General features: G+C 73.1%; 4 protein-coding genes across 4 annotated transcripts; 3 read left to right on the top strand and 1 right to left on the bottom strand.

Moving 5' to 3' along the window:
- Nucleotides 1-4,145: 4,145 nt before the first annotated feature.
- Nucleotides 4,146-5,114, top strand: AURANDRAFT_20340 (hypothetical protein; the record flags this gene model as incomplete). The annotated part of the gene is made up of 1 exon (XM_009035107.1): nucleotides 4,146-5,114. The coding sequence occupies one exon, from the start codon at nucleotides 4,146-4,148 to the stop codon at nucleotides 5,112-5,114; it is 969 nt and encodes a 322-aa protein (XP_009033355.1).
- A 6-nt stretch (nucleotides 5,115-5,120) lies between these two features.
- AURANDRAFT_20181 (hypothetical protein) lies at nucleotides 5,121-5,591 on the bottom strand (the record flags this gene model as incomplete). The annotated part of the gene is made up of 1 exon (XM_009034852.1): nucleotides 5,121-5,591. The coding sequence occupies one exon, from the start codon at nucleotides 5,589-5,591 to the stop codon at nucleotides 5,121-5,123; it is 471 nt and encodes a 156-aa protein (XP_009033100.1).
- A 5,010-nt stretch (nucleotides 5,592-10,601) lies between these two features.
- On the top strand, nucleotides 10,602-11,594 carry AURANDRAFT_12385 (hypothetical protein; the record flags this gene model as incomplete). Its single annotated transcript, XM_009035108.1, has 1 exon — nucleotides 10,602-11,594. A coding segment is annotated over one exon (993 nt), but the record flags the coding sequence as incomplete, so codon positions are not given.
- A 748-nt stretch (nucleotides 11,595-12,342) lies between these two features.
- AURANDRAFT_8566 (hypothetical protein) lies at nucleotides 12,343-12,636 on the top strand (the record flags this gene model as incomplete). Its single annotated transcript, XM_009034645.1, has 1 exon — nucleotides 12,343-12,636. A coding segment is annotated over one exon (294 nt), but the record flags the coding sequence as incomplete, so codon positions are not given.
- Between the last annotated feature and the right edge of the window lie 1,725 nt (nucleotides 12,637-14,361).

The following is a 14,361-nucleotide window of genomic DNA, read 5'->3' as shown; positions in this document are numbered from 1 at the left end:
GTCCCGTAGCGGGAGGCGCCCCTTGGACAGGCCGTGGAGCGACCGCGTCGCGTAGCGGCGCTCGGCCGCGGCGTAGTACTTGTGCCAGACGAGGCCCAGCGGCAGGCAGCAGAGCGCCTGCCAGAGCCCGCCGTTGAGCGCGATGACGCCGCCGTTGAGCGCGAGCGCGAAGCCGAGCGCGGCCAAAGTCTGCCGCACGCCCGCGTACCAGAGCGCGCCCTCCGTGTTGAAGGGCGTCGTCGACACGTTCGCGACGTCGTGCTTCGCCAACCCGTAGAGCACGAAGAGGTAGCAGCCGCACACAAAGGTCGTGAACGGCGCGAGCGGCGCGTAGGCCGCGCCGACGAGCAGCGCGAAGGCCTCCCAGCCCGCCAGCGCGCCGTAGTCCGCGTCCTCGGGCTCGAGGCTCGCGTCCAGGTCGTCGGCGTCGACGCGCCGGACGTCCCTGTTGACGCGGTACCAGCCGTAGGACTCCAGCCGGAGCGCCTCCTGGAGGCTGCCGCCGATCTGCATGAGCACGAGCATGGCGAAGGTGTAGCCGAGGGACGGCACGTTCGACGCCATCAGGTTGAAGATGGACAGCGGGTCGCTGCCCATCTCGCTCACGGCCTCGTAGAGCGACGCGCCGAGGAGCGGCACCGCGAAGCCGACGCCGCAGAGGAAGAGCGCGAAGTCCTCCTGCACGCTCCGCTGGAGCGCCGACTCGCTCCAGAGGCTGTTGAAGCGCCGGTTCGTCTCGCCGAGGATGACGGCCATGTAGGAGAGCATGAAGTCCTGGACCTGGGAGGGCACGAGCCCCGCGAGCAGCGTGCAGAGCACCTCGAGCCAGGGGAAGACCCGGCTCGTCGCGCGCAGCAGCTCCTGGATGCCGATGACGAGGCCCGTGACGAGCACGGAGTAGCACACGTTGAGCACGCCCTTGATGCCCCGCCCGACGGTCTCCTTGTCCGCGCGGTCGCCCTCGTCGGCCTCGTAGGCCTCGAGCGCGGGCCAGTCGAACTCGCGCGGCTCCGGCGACGGGACGACGACGAGCGGGCTCGCGGCGGCGGCGTCGAAGGCCCGCTGGGACCGCGGCGTCAGGCCCGTGACCGACGTCGTCAGCTTGTCGAGGAGCGACCCCGAGAGCCAGTGCCGCCTCCCGGGCTTCCGCGCCGTCGGCGACGCGACGAGCTTCCCGGGGCTCCTCGCCGCGGGGCTCCTCGGGCAGCCGACGAAACTTTTGGTGCAGCTTCGGTTCAACGTTACTCATCGAGCTGCTTGCTGCCACGGCATGGTAGTGGCCGCGTGCATGCGAATGGACTAGCGTCATGATGCATCGATATGAGATCTAGCTTCGTCATCGCGGCGGCGCTCGCGGCCGCCGTCGCCGGTACCGACGCGCCACGGCAACGACTGCGAAAGCCCAAGGACGCGGGCAAGAAGCTCCTGTGGCCATTGATGACCATGGGCGGCCCGAACAACCAGTACCTGCAACTGCTGGAATCCATGCTCCTCGCCGAGGCGCTCGGGCGCGCCCTCGTGGCGGCGCCGTTCCTCAAGTGGCTCAACGCGCGCGGCCGCGACGTCCGCGCGTTCAACGAGACCTTCGACGCCGCGGCCGTCGGCCGCTTCGTCGCCGTCGCGCGCGTGGCGGATCTGCCGCGCGCGCACGCGCTCGGCGCCGTCGTCGTCCACGCGGGCCGGGGCTCCGCCGTGAAGCAGCGCGACCTGGCCACGGTCTGCGCGATGGCGCGCGCGCGCTGCGCGAAGAAGCCCTTCGCGCGGCCGCTCGTCGACGACTCCTCGAAGCGCCGCTGCGCCAAGGTCCCCAAGCCGGACGGGAGCTACGCGGCGTGCGTCGCCGAGCGCTACGCGCACCACGACGTCGTCGCCGCGAGCCTCTGGGGATCGATCCCGTCCCTCTACGGAGCGATCGCCGCGCCGCGGACGCTCCGGGCCGTCGCCGCGCTGCGCCGCGCGCCCAGAGTCCGCGCCGCCGCCGCGAGGCTCCGACGGGCGCTCTTCGGCACGGAGCGCTACGTCTGCGCGCACCTGCGGCGCGTCGAGGACGACCAGCGCTGCAAGGACGGGGGCAAGGCGTCGTTCCCGCGCGTCGCGTGCTTCCCCGGCACGCGCGGCTACGCGTCGACGGCCTCCATCGCGGGCGCCATCCGCGCCGTCGCCGCCGCCGCGCGCGCGCCCGCCGTCTACGTGGCCCGCGCGGCGCCGCGCAAGAAGGCGTGGCCGTTCGCGCGCGAGGGCGCCGCGCTCCGCGCGGCGCTCAACGGCACGGGCGCCTACGCGTCGCTCGACGACCTCGGCGACGTCGGCGACGACTACGACGCGAGCCTCGTCGAGCAGGAGCTCTGCGCCGGCGCCGCGGCGTTCGTCGGCACCGCGGACTCGAGCTGGACGGGCCTCGTCGCCCAGGAGCGCTTCGCCGCCGGGCGCTGCGGCACGGCCTTCGAGCACCTGCTGCGGACGAAGACGCCGCGGCGACGCGGCGCGCGCCCGGCGGACCTCGTCGCCGGGGCCCTCCTGGCGCCGTCGCTCGCCGCGCTCGACTGCGCGTAAAAAAAGGGGCGAATTACTCGACGCGCTCGAAGGCGACGCCGATGGCCGCGAGGTCCGTGACGCCGCCGGCCTCGAGGACGTGGCGCAGGCCCCGGTCCGTGTCGTCGGCCATGACGACGTTGAAGTAGTCGCGGCCGTCGATCGTCGCGGCCCAGATCTCGTCGCCCTGCTCGAGGGCGATGTCGCGCGCGCCGTCGAGCTTCTGGTAGAGGATCGTCCGCGCGACGATGGCCGGCCGCGACGCGTCGGTCTCGGGCGCGCCCCGGCCCGCGTAGGCGCACTGCTCCGCGACGCGGCAGGACGACGTGAAGAAGAGCTTTCCGCCGTCGCGGCACGCGAAGAGCGCCGAGTCGTCCATGCCCTGGCCCAGGGGCGCCGCGTCCGTGAGGAAGTCGTCCGCGGCCTCCGGCGCGAACTTGAGGCTCTCGTCGTCGTCCGCGCCGCCGGACGAGAACGTCCGCGCGCGCGGGAACGACGTCCGCCGGTTCTGGGCCGCGTCCTCTGCTTCCTCGACGTCGTCGAACTCGGAGCCCCGGACGAAGCGCACGACGCGCTGGGGCACGGGCAGCCGCGTCCGCAACGCGTCGAGCGCCCGCAGCGCGGCCTCGGCGTCCTCGAAGCCGTCGCGCAGCAGCTGCTCGTACTTTTGCGCGAGCGAGTTCACGCCCGACGCGCTCAGGCTCACGGCGTAGGACCGCTTCGCCGGCGCGAAGCCCAGCCAGGCGCGCGCGTCCCGCGCGACGCGGAACGCCGCGGCGTAGGCCAAAGCGAGCGGCGACGGCTCCGCGTCGCGGAACGCGCGCGCGGCGTCGAGCCGGAGCAGCCGCACGAGCGCCTCGGGGTCCTGGCGGCCGACGGCGCAGGCCTTCTCGCAGAGCTTGCGCACCCGGGACGGGGAAGTCGCCGCGACGCTGTCCGTGCGCCGCGACGCCTGCGTCGTCCGGCCCTCGTTGACGACCGCGCCCTCGACGGCCTCGTCGACGGCGTCCGCGAGCCGCCGGAACGCCGCCGCGTAGGCGACGGGCTCCCCGGCCTTGGCGCTGGCGCCCTCGGCGCGGCCCGGCGCGCCGTCGGCGCACTCGGCGGCGGGGCCGTAGACGGGCACGGCCGCCGCGACGACGAAGCGGCGCCGGTCCGCGCCGCGGCGGTGCCGCGGCGACGCGCCCCGGTCGATGGGCGCCGCGGCGCTGTCGTCGACCTCGACGTAGTCCACGTAGAGGTCCACGGCGGCCTCGAGGCAGCGCGGGTCGCTTTGCCAGCGCGCCACGGCCGGCCGCCCGTCGCGCGCCTGCTCCTCGTCGCCGCCGTGGAGCCACGAAACGAGGGACTGCAGCATGGTGTTGGCGGAGGTGTTTCGCTGCGCCCCGCCGCCGCTGCGCCTCGCGCTAGGCCTCCACGCGCGGAGGACGGTGCGCTAGGGTTTGCTGCATAACCACTGGGAGAGCGGCATTCATCGACTTCCGCGGACCGGGCGGGCTGCCCACAGCCTCAGCCTTTTCGGCCGCGAGATTTTCATTCATTTCGCCACAACACCTCAAGTGCGCATGGTTGCCAGCACCGCCGCGACCGCCACGAGCGCGAAAGCCGCCGCCATGCCCGCCAACAGCGCGAAAGAAGCAGAGCGGCCGCCGACCTGGAAGGTGCTCGTCCTCGCGACGCGTCCGAACACGCTCGCGGCGTCCTTCACGCCGGTCCTCGTCGGCTTCGCCGTCGCGTCGCGCGAGCTCGGCGCGCTGGACCCGGCGCCGGCGTTCCGCTTCTGGGTCTTCGCCTGCCTCATCCAGATCGGCACGAACCTGCACAACGACTACGCCGACTTCGTCAAGGGCGCGGACACGGACGACCGCGTGGGCCAGGCGCGCGCGACGCAGAAGGGCTGGCTGTCGCCGGGCCAGACCGCGGGCCTGTCGACCGCGGCGCTCGTCGCCGCGGCGTCCATCGGCGCGTCCCTCGCGAGGCGGCCGGGCTGCGGCGGCTGGATGACGTTCGTGACGATCACCAGCGTCTTCAACGCGCTCGCGTACACGGGCGGGCCCTTTCCGCTCGGCTACGTCGGTCTGGGAAACGTCAGCATCGGCTACTCGGGCCTCGGCGACGTGTTCGTCTTCGCCTACTTCGGCCTCGTCGCGACGCTCGCGCCCTACTACCTCGCGCTCGAGGCGGGGGCGCCGCGCGCGTGCCCGGCCGCGCTCCTCGCGGCCGCCGCCGCCGTCGGCTGCCTCGCGACGGCGATCATCGTCGTCAACAACCTGCGGGACCGCCACACGGACGTGCGCGCGGGCAAGCGCACGCTCGCCGTGCGCTTCGGCGGCGCCGCGGCGCGCGCCGAGTACCTCGCGCTGGTCCTGGCGGCCTACGGCGCCGTCGCCGCGTGCGTCGCGCTCCGGGCGGCGCCCGCGGCCTGGCTCCTGCCGCTGCTCTCGGCGCCCCTCGCGGCGAAGACGACGAGGTCCGTCTTCGCCGAGGAGGGCGCGGCGCTCAACGCCTACGTCGGCGGCACCGCGAAGCTCCAGCTCCTCTTCGGGCTCCTGCTCACCGCGGGCGTCTACGCGAGCGGGTAAACCAGCCTACGCGAGGACGCCCATGGCCGCGGGCGCGGCGGGGCCGCCGGCGGCCTGCGCCGCGCGATCGAAATCTAACTCCTGCTGCGTCTTGATGCCGTACTTCTCCTTCCACGCCTTCGACTTCTCGTTGACGTTCTCGAGCGCCTTCTTCAGCTGGTCGATGGTCGCGCGGATGTTGGCCATGTTCGTCTCGACCTTGGGCGTCGTCTCGGCGATGGTCGTCTTCACGAGCACGCCGCCGACGAGGCGGTACGCCGTGCGCTCGGGCGCGAGGCTCGACACGTTCGCCATGACGAGCTCGTGCTCGCCGATCTCGTACTCGAGCTCGGAGATCTTCGAGATGATCATCTGCGAGTCCCGCTTGAAGCCCTTGAAGATGCGGATCACGTCCTGCTCGCTCATGGGCTTCTCCTCGCCGTCGAGCACCGTCGCCGGCGCCGGCGCCGGCGCCGCGGCGGCAACCTGCTGCGCCATCCTCTGCTCCGAAACGGCGCGGCGGCGCGGCGGCGGCGCGGAGCGGTCGCGCGCGGCCGGCGGCGGCGCGGCGGCGGTGGCTTCGCGCTGCGGGCTGCGGGCGGCGGGTGCTCAGCTGCGGCGAGCTCTTGGGCTCGAGCCGGTATTGAGGGTGTTGAGGGCATGGTTTGCTTGCTTGAGGCTGCCCGTAACCGCACGATGAGCATGAGCTGGCTCGGAACAGGCAAGCCGCACTCCGGAGTGAACAAAAGAACAAGCAAGCCGGCGTCACTGCCCGGTTCACCCGCCCCCGCCCCGCCGCCGCCCCGCCGGCGACACGAAGGACCGGGGCCCGCCCCGGCGCCCCGCTCGCCGCCCCGCCGCCGCCCCGCGGCCCCGCGCCCGCGGCGCCCAGCCCGGCGCCCCGCCGTTCGAACGGGGGACGTTCAAACGCCGAGTCCCCTCTCCGCCATGACGCGCACGCGGTGGTCCAAGGCGACGTACAGCCGCTGCGGCGGCCAGACGCCCGAGGTCCTGCTCCCCGAGAGCCCCAAGGACGAGTCCCCCAAGCAGCCCCCGCGGCCGGACGACGCCGCGGCGCCGGCCGACGAGCCGCCGATGGCGCAGCCCTCCTTCGTCCCCGCGAGCAGCAGCGACGTCTGCGTCTTCGACCAGTGCATGCACGACTTCGCCCTCGACGCGGGCCCCATGCTCAAGCCCGACACCTACGTGTCGCCGTGCGCGCCGCCGCCGCCGCCGGCGCTCCGCGCGCCCGCGCGGCCGCCGCGCGCCGCGGTGCGCTCCGAGGAGGCCGCCCAGCAGCTCGACGACTTCGACCCGGCGGCGACCTTCGCCCTCGAGCAGTCCGTCTACGACGCGAGCCGGCCCCTCGTCCGCCGGAAGCGGCCGAGCTTCCTCGAGGAATTACCGGCGTCGCACGAGTGGCGGCGCAAGGCCATCTCCAAGGGCCGCCTCTTCTTCTGCGGACGATGAGCCCCCCCGTGCTCCTCGACCATCACCGAAGCCCGTCCGTCTCCCGGCCCCGAAAACTCTGTTGTCTCTGTCCGCGCGGTGCCTTTCGCCGGCCCCGCGCCCCCAAAAACGTAACCTCTTAAGTATTTTTCTTCTTCGCGGCTCCAGCGGGGGGCTGCCCCTCAGACACGAGCGACGCGAACTAGAAGTTCGCGCCCGGACCGCCGAGTCACTTGGCGCGAAGCGAGAGCGAGCCACTTCAACTTGAACAGAGAGATCGTATTGTCTTCGCGCTAGCTGGGAAGCCCGAAGGATGCCAGGATGGCAGCTCCCCAAACACACATGAAGCTCCTCCTCCTCCTCTTCACGGCCGCGTCGGCGCTGCGCATCGGCCTCGGCGACGACAAGTCGTGCACGGCCGTGGCCAAGGAGGACTGCGGCGTCGACTACGGCGACTCGCAGCGTCGAGCGACAGGAGTGTTTTTTCGCGTGAATTTCGCCTGAAGATGTGAAGAAATCCGACCCCGTCGCACTTGGTAGGCGACTCGTGCCTGCTCTGCGGCTCCGACTCGGACTACGACTGCCTCCAGTGCTGCCCTGGCTGCACGCGCGTCACGTCGGGCGCCTACGCCTTCTGCGACTGCGAGGGCCCGACGCCCGCGCCCGGCCCGTCGCCGAGCGGCGACGTCTGGGACAGCTACACCGTCGCGGGCATGGACGTGATCTCCGTCGTCGGCGGCGGCGGCGGCTACGACAAGGTTGCGATTTTGCTCCACGGCGGCGGGGGCAGCGCGGGGCCCGCGTCCTAGATGAGCGAGGAGTTCGTATCGTCCACTTTCAGGCGGCGGCGACTGGCGCTACCAGTACGACGGCGGCTGGTTCGGCAACGTCACGGGCCTCAAGCTCGTCTTCCCGACGTCGCCGATCCCGTCGCACGTCTGGTACGAGTCCTTCAAGAACGGCTGCGGCCTCGACGACGACTGCGCCTACGACCTCGCGTCCATCCGCGCGTCGGCGGCGAACGTGTCCGCGCTCGTCGACCGCGAGCTCGCGGGAGTCCGCGACGCGTCCCGGGTCGTCCTCGCGGGCTTCTCCGAAGGCGCCCAGCTCGCGAGCTACGTCCAGCTCGCGCACCTCGACTACGCCCTGGGCGGCGTCGCCGTGCTCGACGGCTACCCGCTGCCGCCGCTCTGCCACATGCCGGGCGCGGACCCCGCCGCGGCCCGGGCCAACGCGACCTACGTCGGCGGCGACATGAGCTGGATGATCTGGTGGGGCGAGAGCGACACCATCTTCCCCGTCGACGCGTCCATGGCCGCCTACCGCGGCATCTTCGCGGCCCTCGGCATCGAGGACGCGCTCAAGGTCGAACACACGGAGCCCGGCCAGCCCCACGACCTCACGGAGGCGGAAATCGCGCGCCTCATGTCCTTCGTCCGCGCGAACTAGATTACGCGGGCTTTTGCTCCTCCGAAGGGTCCATCGCCGGTTCCGAAGGCGCCCCGGTCGCCGGCCGCTTCGCGTCGCGCTCCTCGGTCGCCGTCGCCGCGCCGTCGTCGCGGTCGCGCTCCGCGGTCGCCGTCGCCGCGCCGTCGTCGCGGTCGCGCTTCGCCGTCGGCGGCGGCGCGCCGCCGTCGTCGTCGTCGTCGAGGCCCTGGAGCAGCGCCGCGACGTCGTCGGCGACGTCCGCGGCCGGCTTGGCGTCGGCGACGAGGACGCGCTCGCCGCCCTCGTCTCGTTCCACGAAGCCGAGCGTCGCGAGGCAGCGCCGCGCCGGCGGGACGTCGAGCGCGCGCGCGACCTTGGGGTTCGCGAGGCGGAGCCGCCGGTACTTCGGGTCGTCGTTGCGCGCGTTCTTGACCACGCTCCGCAGCGCCTTGAGCGACAGCGGCATCTTCGACAGGTCCACCAGACCCAACGTCGCGGCCGTGAGCGCGCCGCCGGCGACGGCCGCGGCGGACTCGCCGCCGCCGGCGCAGGCCGGGCAGTAGAAGAGGTCGCCGACGCTCAGGCCCGTGGTGGCCACGCAGCTCGCGCAGCACACGTTCGCGCAGCCGGGCGTGTCGCAGAGCGGCCAGCCGGCCTCGCCGCAGTAGATCGCGCCGCAGAGCAGGCAGTCGTCGTTGCTCTGGTCGTGCTGCTCGGCCATCTCTCTCAAGCTTTGAACATCGTCTTGTGGCACCCACTTCAGCTTCGGCCGCAACAATCTTTGGGCCCACTCAGCTGACCCACAGCGCGGGCTGCCCGGGCCCGACCATGGAGACCATCCAGGTCCTCGACGCGGCGTCGAGCGCGGCGCTGCTGGGCGCGACGGTGGCCCAGGCCGACGGCGTGCTCTACGTCGTCGGCGGCCACGACCGGGGCCCGCAGCGGCCCGAGGACAGCGACCCCTGGCTGCGCGTGACGGCCATCGACGCCAAGCGGGGCGACGGCCGCTACTGGACGCCGGACAGCGAGAACACGGGCCTCGTGAACCGCTTCGGCCACGCCGCCTTCATGCTCAGGCAGGAGCTCTACGTCTTCGGCGGCGAGGCCACGGACGCGAGCCGCGCGACGCTCGGCCGTACCGACTGCGGCGCCGTGTCCGGCCGCGGGCTCACGTGGCGGCCGAACCATCCCAAGGACGTGGGCCCGGCGGCGCGGAGCTGGGCGGGCCACGGCGTCGTCGCGGGCATGCGCGAGCGGCCCGTCGGCCTGGTCCACGGCGGCCGCGGCGGCGACGGCAAGCTCTTCGACGACACGTGGGTGCTGGACCCGGCCGAGAGCCCGGCCTGGGCCAAGCTGATGACCGTCGGCGGCAAGCCGCCCGCGCGCTTCTTCCACTCCCTCGCGCCCGTGGGCGAGAACGCGCGCGCGGCCGTCGTCGCCGGCGGCATGATCCGCGACCGCGAGGGCACGTACGTCCACGCGAACGACGACATGTGGATCCTGGACATGACGCCGGCCTTCATCTACTCGACGCCCAAGCCGCCGGAGCCCGAGCCCGAGGTCGCCGCCGCGCCCGCGGCCGCGGCCGCGCCCGAGGAGGACGCGAAGGCCGCCAAGGGCAAGAAGGGCAAGCGCGAGTCCAAGGTGTCCAAGAAGAAGGCGCCGGAGCCCAAGAAGGAGAAGGTCGTCGAGAAGAAGAAGCCCGTCGCCGAGGTCGAGCGCAAGCGCGAGCCCGCGGTGTGGACGCGGCTCGCGCGCGCCGCGCCGCGCGCGGCGATGCACTGCGCCGTCGGCTGGGCATTGACCCTGCCCCAGGACGGCAGCGACAACCCGCGGGCCGTCGCCGGCGAGAAGCGCGCCCCCGCGGTCTGGACCCTGCTGCTATTAGGTGGCACGGGCGCGGACGGGCTCGGCGGCCCGGCCGCGCGGAAGTTGGAGGTCTCGTGCGAGCGCGTCTTCGACGCGCGCCTCGACGACCGCGGCTTCGTCGAGCACTGCCGCTGGAGCGACGCGACGTGGGTCGACGCCGGCGAGGGTCTGGAGTCGGTGCCCTGCGGCGCGTGCGCGGCCTTGGTGCCGCTCGAGGCCGCGCCGGGCGCGTACGTCTGCGGAGGCGCGGACCGCGCGGTCATGGCGCCGACGCGCTGGCACGTGCCCGGCGCGCCCATGCCGACGTCCCACGACGCGCTGGCGACCTGCCCGAGCTTGTGGGTGCAGCTCGGGCCGAACCTGGCGAACTTCGCGGAGCGGCGCCTCGCGAAGCCCTACGAGGAGCCCGAGGAGGTGCTCGAGTCGGGCGTCGACGAGGGCTGGGGCAAGCAGGACGCGCCCGACGGCGCGTCCTACGAGGGCCAGTTCGTCGCGGGCCTGCGGAGCGGCCACGGCCGCATGACGTACGCGGGCGACGGCGGCGTCTACGACGGCGAGTGGCTGGACGATCTGGCGCACGGCGAGGGCGCGTGGCGCGGCCCGCCGCGCGACGCCTTCGGCGAGGTTGAGTACGAGGGCGAGTGGTTCCGCGGCAATAGGCACGGCCGCGCGCGGTCGACCTACGACGACGGCGCGACGTTCGTCGGCGAGTACCGCGACGACCACCGCCACTACGGCACGCTGCGCCTCGCGAACGGCGACGTCTACGTGGGCCAGTTCGCGCTCTCCGGGCGCGACGGCGACGGGACCTGCGACTACCACGACACGGCGCGCTACGAGGGCCAGTGGAAGGACGACCTGCGCCACGGCGACGGGTCGCAGGTCTACGCCGACGGCGCCAAGTACGCGGGCGAGTGGCACGGGGGCCGGCGCAACGGCACGGGCGACTGCCTCTTCGCGTCGCGGGACCACTACGTCGGCAAGTGGGTCGCGGACCGGCGCTGCGGCCGGGGCTCCTGCGTCTACGCGTCCGGGTCCAAGTACGACGGCGAGTGGAAGGACGACGAGCGCCACGGCGCGGGCGTCCACGTCGACGACAACGGCCGGTACGACGGCGACTGGGTCAAGGACCGGGAGCAGGGCCGGGGCACCTGGGTCGGCATCGGCCGGCCGGACCACGAGAAGGAGTACGACGGCGACTGGAAGGCCGGCGGCCGCCACGGCGCGGGCGCGTCCAAGTACCTCGACGCGTCCCACTTCGACGGCCAGTTCCGCGACGACGGCCGCTTCCACGGGACGCTGTGCTTCGCCAACGGCGACGTCTACGTCGGCGACTTCAGGGACCACAAGCGCCACGGCGGCGGCCGCCAGACGTACCACGACGGCGGCGCCTACGACGGCCAGTGGGCCCGGGGCAAGCGCCACGGCGTCGGCACCTACGGCTGCCCCTTCGAGCGCTACACGGGCGAGTGGGCCGAGGACATGCGCGACGGCAACGGCACCTGGGCGGGCACGCGCCACGACGCCGAGGTCGCCTACGAGGGCGACTGGCGCCGCGACCAGCGCGACGGCGTCGGCAAGTCGCGCGACGACGACGGCGCGACCTACGAGGGCGACTACGTCCGCGACACGCGCCACCGCGGCGTCCTGAACCTCGCCAACGGCGACGTCTACGAGGGCCACTTCAACGCGTCGGGCCGCCACGGCCTCGGCGAGTGCGCCTACGTCGACGGCGGCACCTTCGTCGGCGAGTGGGCCAACGACAAGCCGGACACGGACAAGGGCAAGTGGACGGGCGTGCCCGAGGTCCAGGCCCTCGCGACGACCTACAAGAGCCAGACGGCGAAGTACGGCTTCTTCTCGCGGTCCACGTCCAAGAAGTACGCCATCGTCCCCGTCTAGGGGCCGTAACGCTTAGGCATCGACCCCGACAAGTGCACTCCGCTGCGACAGCGAAGCTCAAGTTGCTAGACAGCGTCTGCAAGCTGACGTGTACGAGTGCACCGTCGATTGTTGAATAATGCAAGAAACGCTTCGCCGAAAAATTGTCCACAGCCCAAGTCCACAGCCACAGAGAGGGCTGAGCACCATGCTCGCGCGCGCGGTCTACCGCGCCACGCTCCGCGGCGTGCACCAGATAAAAAAGAGCGGTCACCCGCTGCAGCTGTCGCCGCCGGTGACGAGCGAGGAGTGGGGCACGCACACGCGCCTCACGCCGGCCGAGCTGGAGGAGCAGCGCGAGGACGTCTTCCCCTGGGCGCCGGCCGACGCCTGCGGCGAGGCCGGGGCGCTGTCGGCCGACGACCTCGTGCGCCTCGCGCGGCGGAGATTCGCGGAGCCCGTCGACGACGAGGACGCGGCGCAGGACGACGCGCTCGCGGCTTTGCGCGCGCTCCACGACCTCCTGGGCCGCCACGCGGCGTCGTCGCACGCCGTGTCCCACGGCGTGCGCGTCATCGCCAGCGCGACGTTCCTCGGCGCGAACGAGGAGTCGGGCGCGAACCTCTTCGCCTACCGGCTCCGCATAAAGAACGAGCGCGACGACACGGTGCAGCTCCGGTCGCGCCACTGGGTCATCGCCGACGAGGACGGCGCCGAGGACGAGGTCGTGCCCAAGGGCTCCCACGGCGTCGTCGGGCAGACGCCGACGCTCGCGCCGGGCGCGGAGTTCCAGTACGCGTCCGGCACGGAGCTCCGGGGGCCGAAGGGCGCGATCCGCGGGTCCTTCGAGTTCGTCTCCGTGGGCGACGGCTCCACCTTCGAGGCCGAGGTGCGGCCCTTCGCCCTCGTCGCGCCGCCGGCGCCGGGAGGCGCGCGCTAATTCACACACGTCGAACTTGAAGGCTTAGTTGATGTGCTCAGGCTCCGTGATGCATCATAATATTATGGTGGGCAGCTAATATGCGGCGACTCCTCGCCGCGCTGTGCTGCGCCGCGGCGGCCGCGGAGCCCTACGGCGACCCCTTCGACTTCTTCGACAAGATCTACGTCGTCGGCGTCAACGAGAGCTCGGGCCCCGCGCGGGCGACGGCGGCGGCGCTCGGGCTCGACGTCGAGGTCGTCGACGCCGTGAAGCCGCCGGAGCGCGACGGCGACTTCGACGCGATCCGGGACCAGTTCACGGCCGACGCCCTCGACGATCTGAGCAGCGGCGAGATCGCGACGTCGCTGAGCCACCGGAAGGCGCTGCGCGCGTTCCTCGCGACGACCGCGGAGACGGCGCTCATCTTCGAGGACGACTTCGCGCCGAGCGGCGTCGGGCTGCGCGCGCGGCTGCGGAGCGTGCTCCACCACCTGCCGCCGGTCTGGCGCGTCCTCTACCTCGGCTCCTGCCGCGCGAACTGCGGGCTGGAGGACCGCGTCGGCGGCGACGTCTTCCGCACGACGTCCGCGCTGTGCCTCCACGCCTTCGCCGTGACGCGCGACGGCGCCGAGCGCGTGCTGGCGGGCGTGCGCAAATGCCGGCCGGACCTGTCGTCCGAGGTCGCGCGCCGCCAGTCGCGGTGCCCCGCGGACCAGGCGGTCATCGGGGCAGCAAAAGAGAGCGACATTCCCAACTTCAAAGGCTCCTTTCTCGGCCGTTTTCCACTCGTTTCGGCTGATTTTTGGACGAGCGATCATCTCTCGGGACGGTATCGCAGCGTGGATGCTTTTGTCGGAACGCGCGCGCGCGGAACGCTCACGTCGAAGCGACGTTGAATCACCCTTGTGCTGCCCAGGCCGTCATGCTCCTGCTCGCGGGGCCCGCGGCGCCCGCGTACGCGGCGCGGCCGGCGCTCTTCACGCAGCGGCGCTCGAGCGGCGACGTCTTCAACACGGTCCTCAAGAGCGCGCGGCCCCACGACGTCGCCGTCGCCTGCCGGACGCGGTGCCGCGCGAGGCGGAAGGGTTACGGGTCGACGCTCGACAACGCGGGGCTCGAGCGGCCGCTCGTGCTCTTCGAGTGCAGCGGCGGCGACGTCTACAAGTCGACCATCGTCCCGCACCACGCGGCGCCGACGCCCCTCGCGAGCCGGGGCTCCGACGCCGCGCTCCGCGTCTTCGAGGCGCTCGCGGCGTCCGGCGCCGCGCGGCGGCCGCGCGACGGCGGCGCCGCCCCGCTCAACTACCCCGAGGCGCCCGTGCTCGCGGCCCACGGCGCGTCGCTCCTGGCGCCGGGCGGCGCCCGCGCGGCGGCGGCCGCGGCGCTGCCGGACGCGACGCACCGCGCCGTCGCCGCCGCCGCGGAGTCGTTCCGCGCGGCGGGCGCGGCGTGCCCCTTCGAGCCCGAGGCGCGCAGCGCCGCGCTCGAGGCCATCGCGCGGGACCTCATCCACGCCGGCGCCGCGCCCCTCCGGCCCGCGAACGTCGCGTCGGCCAAGGTCGCGGCGGCCGCGGAGCCGACCGTCGCCGAGGCCGCGGCCGCGGCCGCGGTCGCGGGCCAGCACCTCGGCACGCTCCGCTACCGGCGCAAGCCCCGGGGCCCGGGGGCCCGGCGCCGGAACCGCGGGGGCCGGCGGCTGTTGGCCTTCGACGAGAGCGA

This window comes from Aureococcus anophagefferens (assembly GCF_000186865.1).
Source record: "Aureococcus anophagefferens unplaced genomic scaffold AURANscaffold_2, whole genome shotgun sequence".
NCBI lineage: Eukaryota > Pelagophyceae > Pelagomonadales > Pelagomonadaceae > Aureococcus > Aureococcus anophagefferens.
This window is presented reverse-complemented; position numbering and strand designations above follow the sequence as displayed.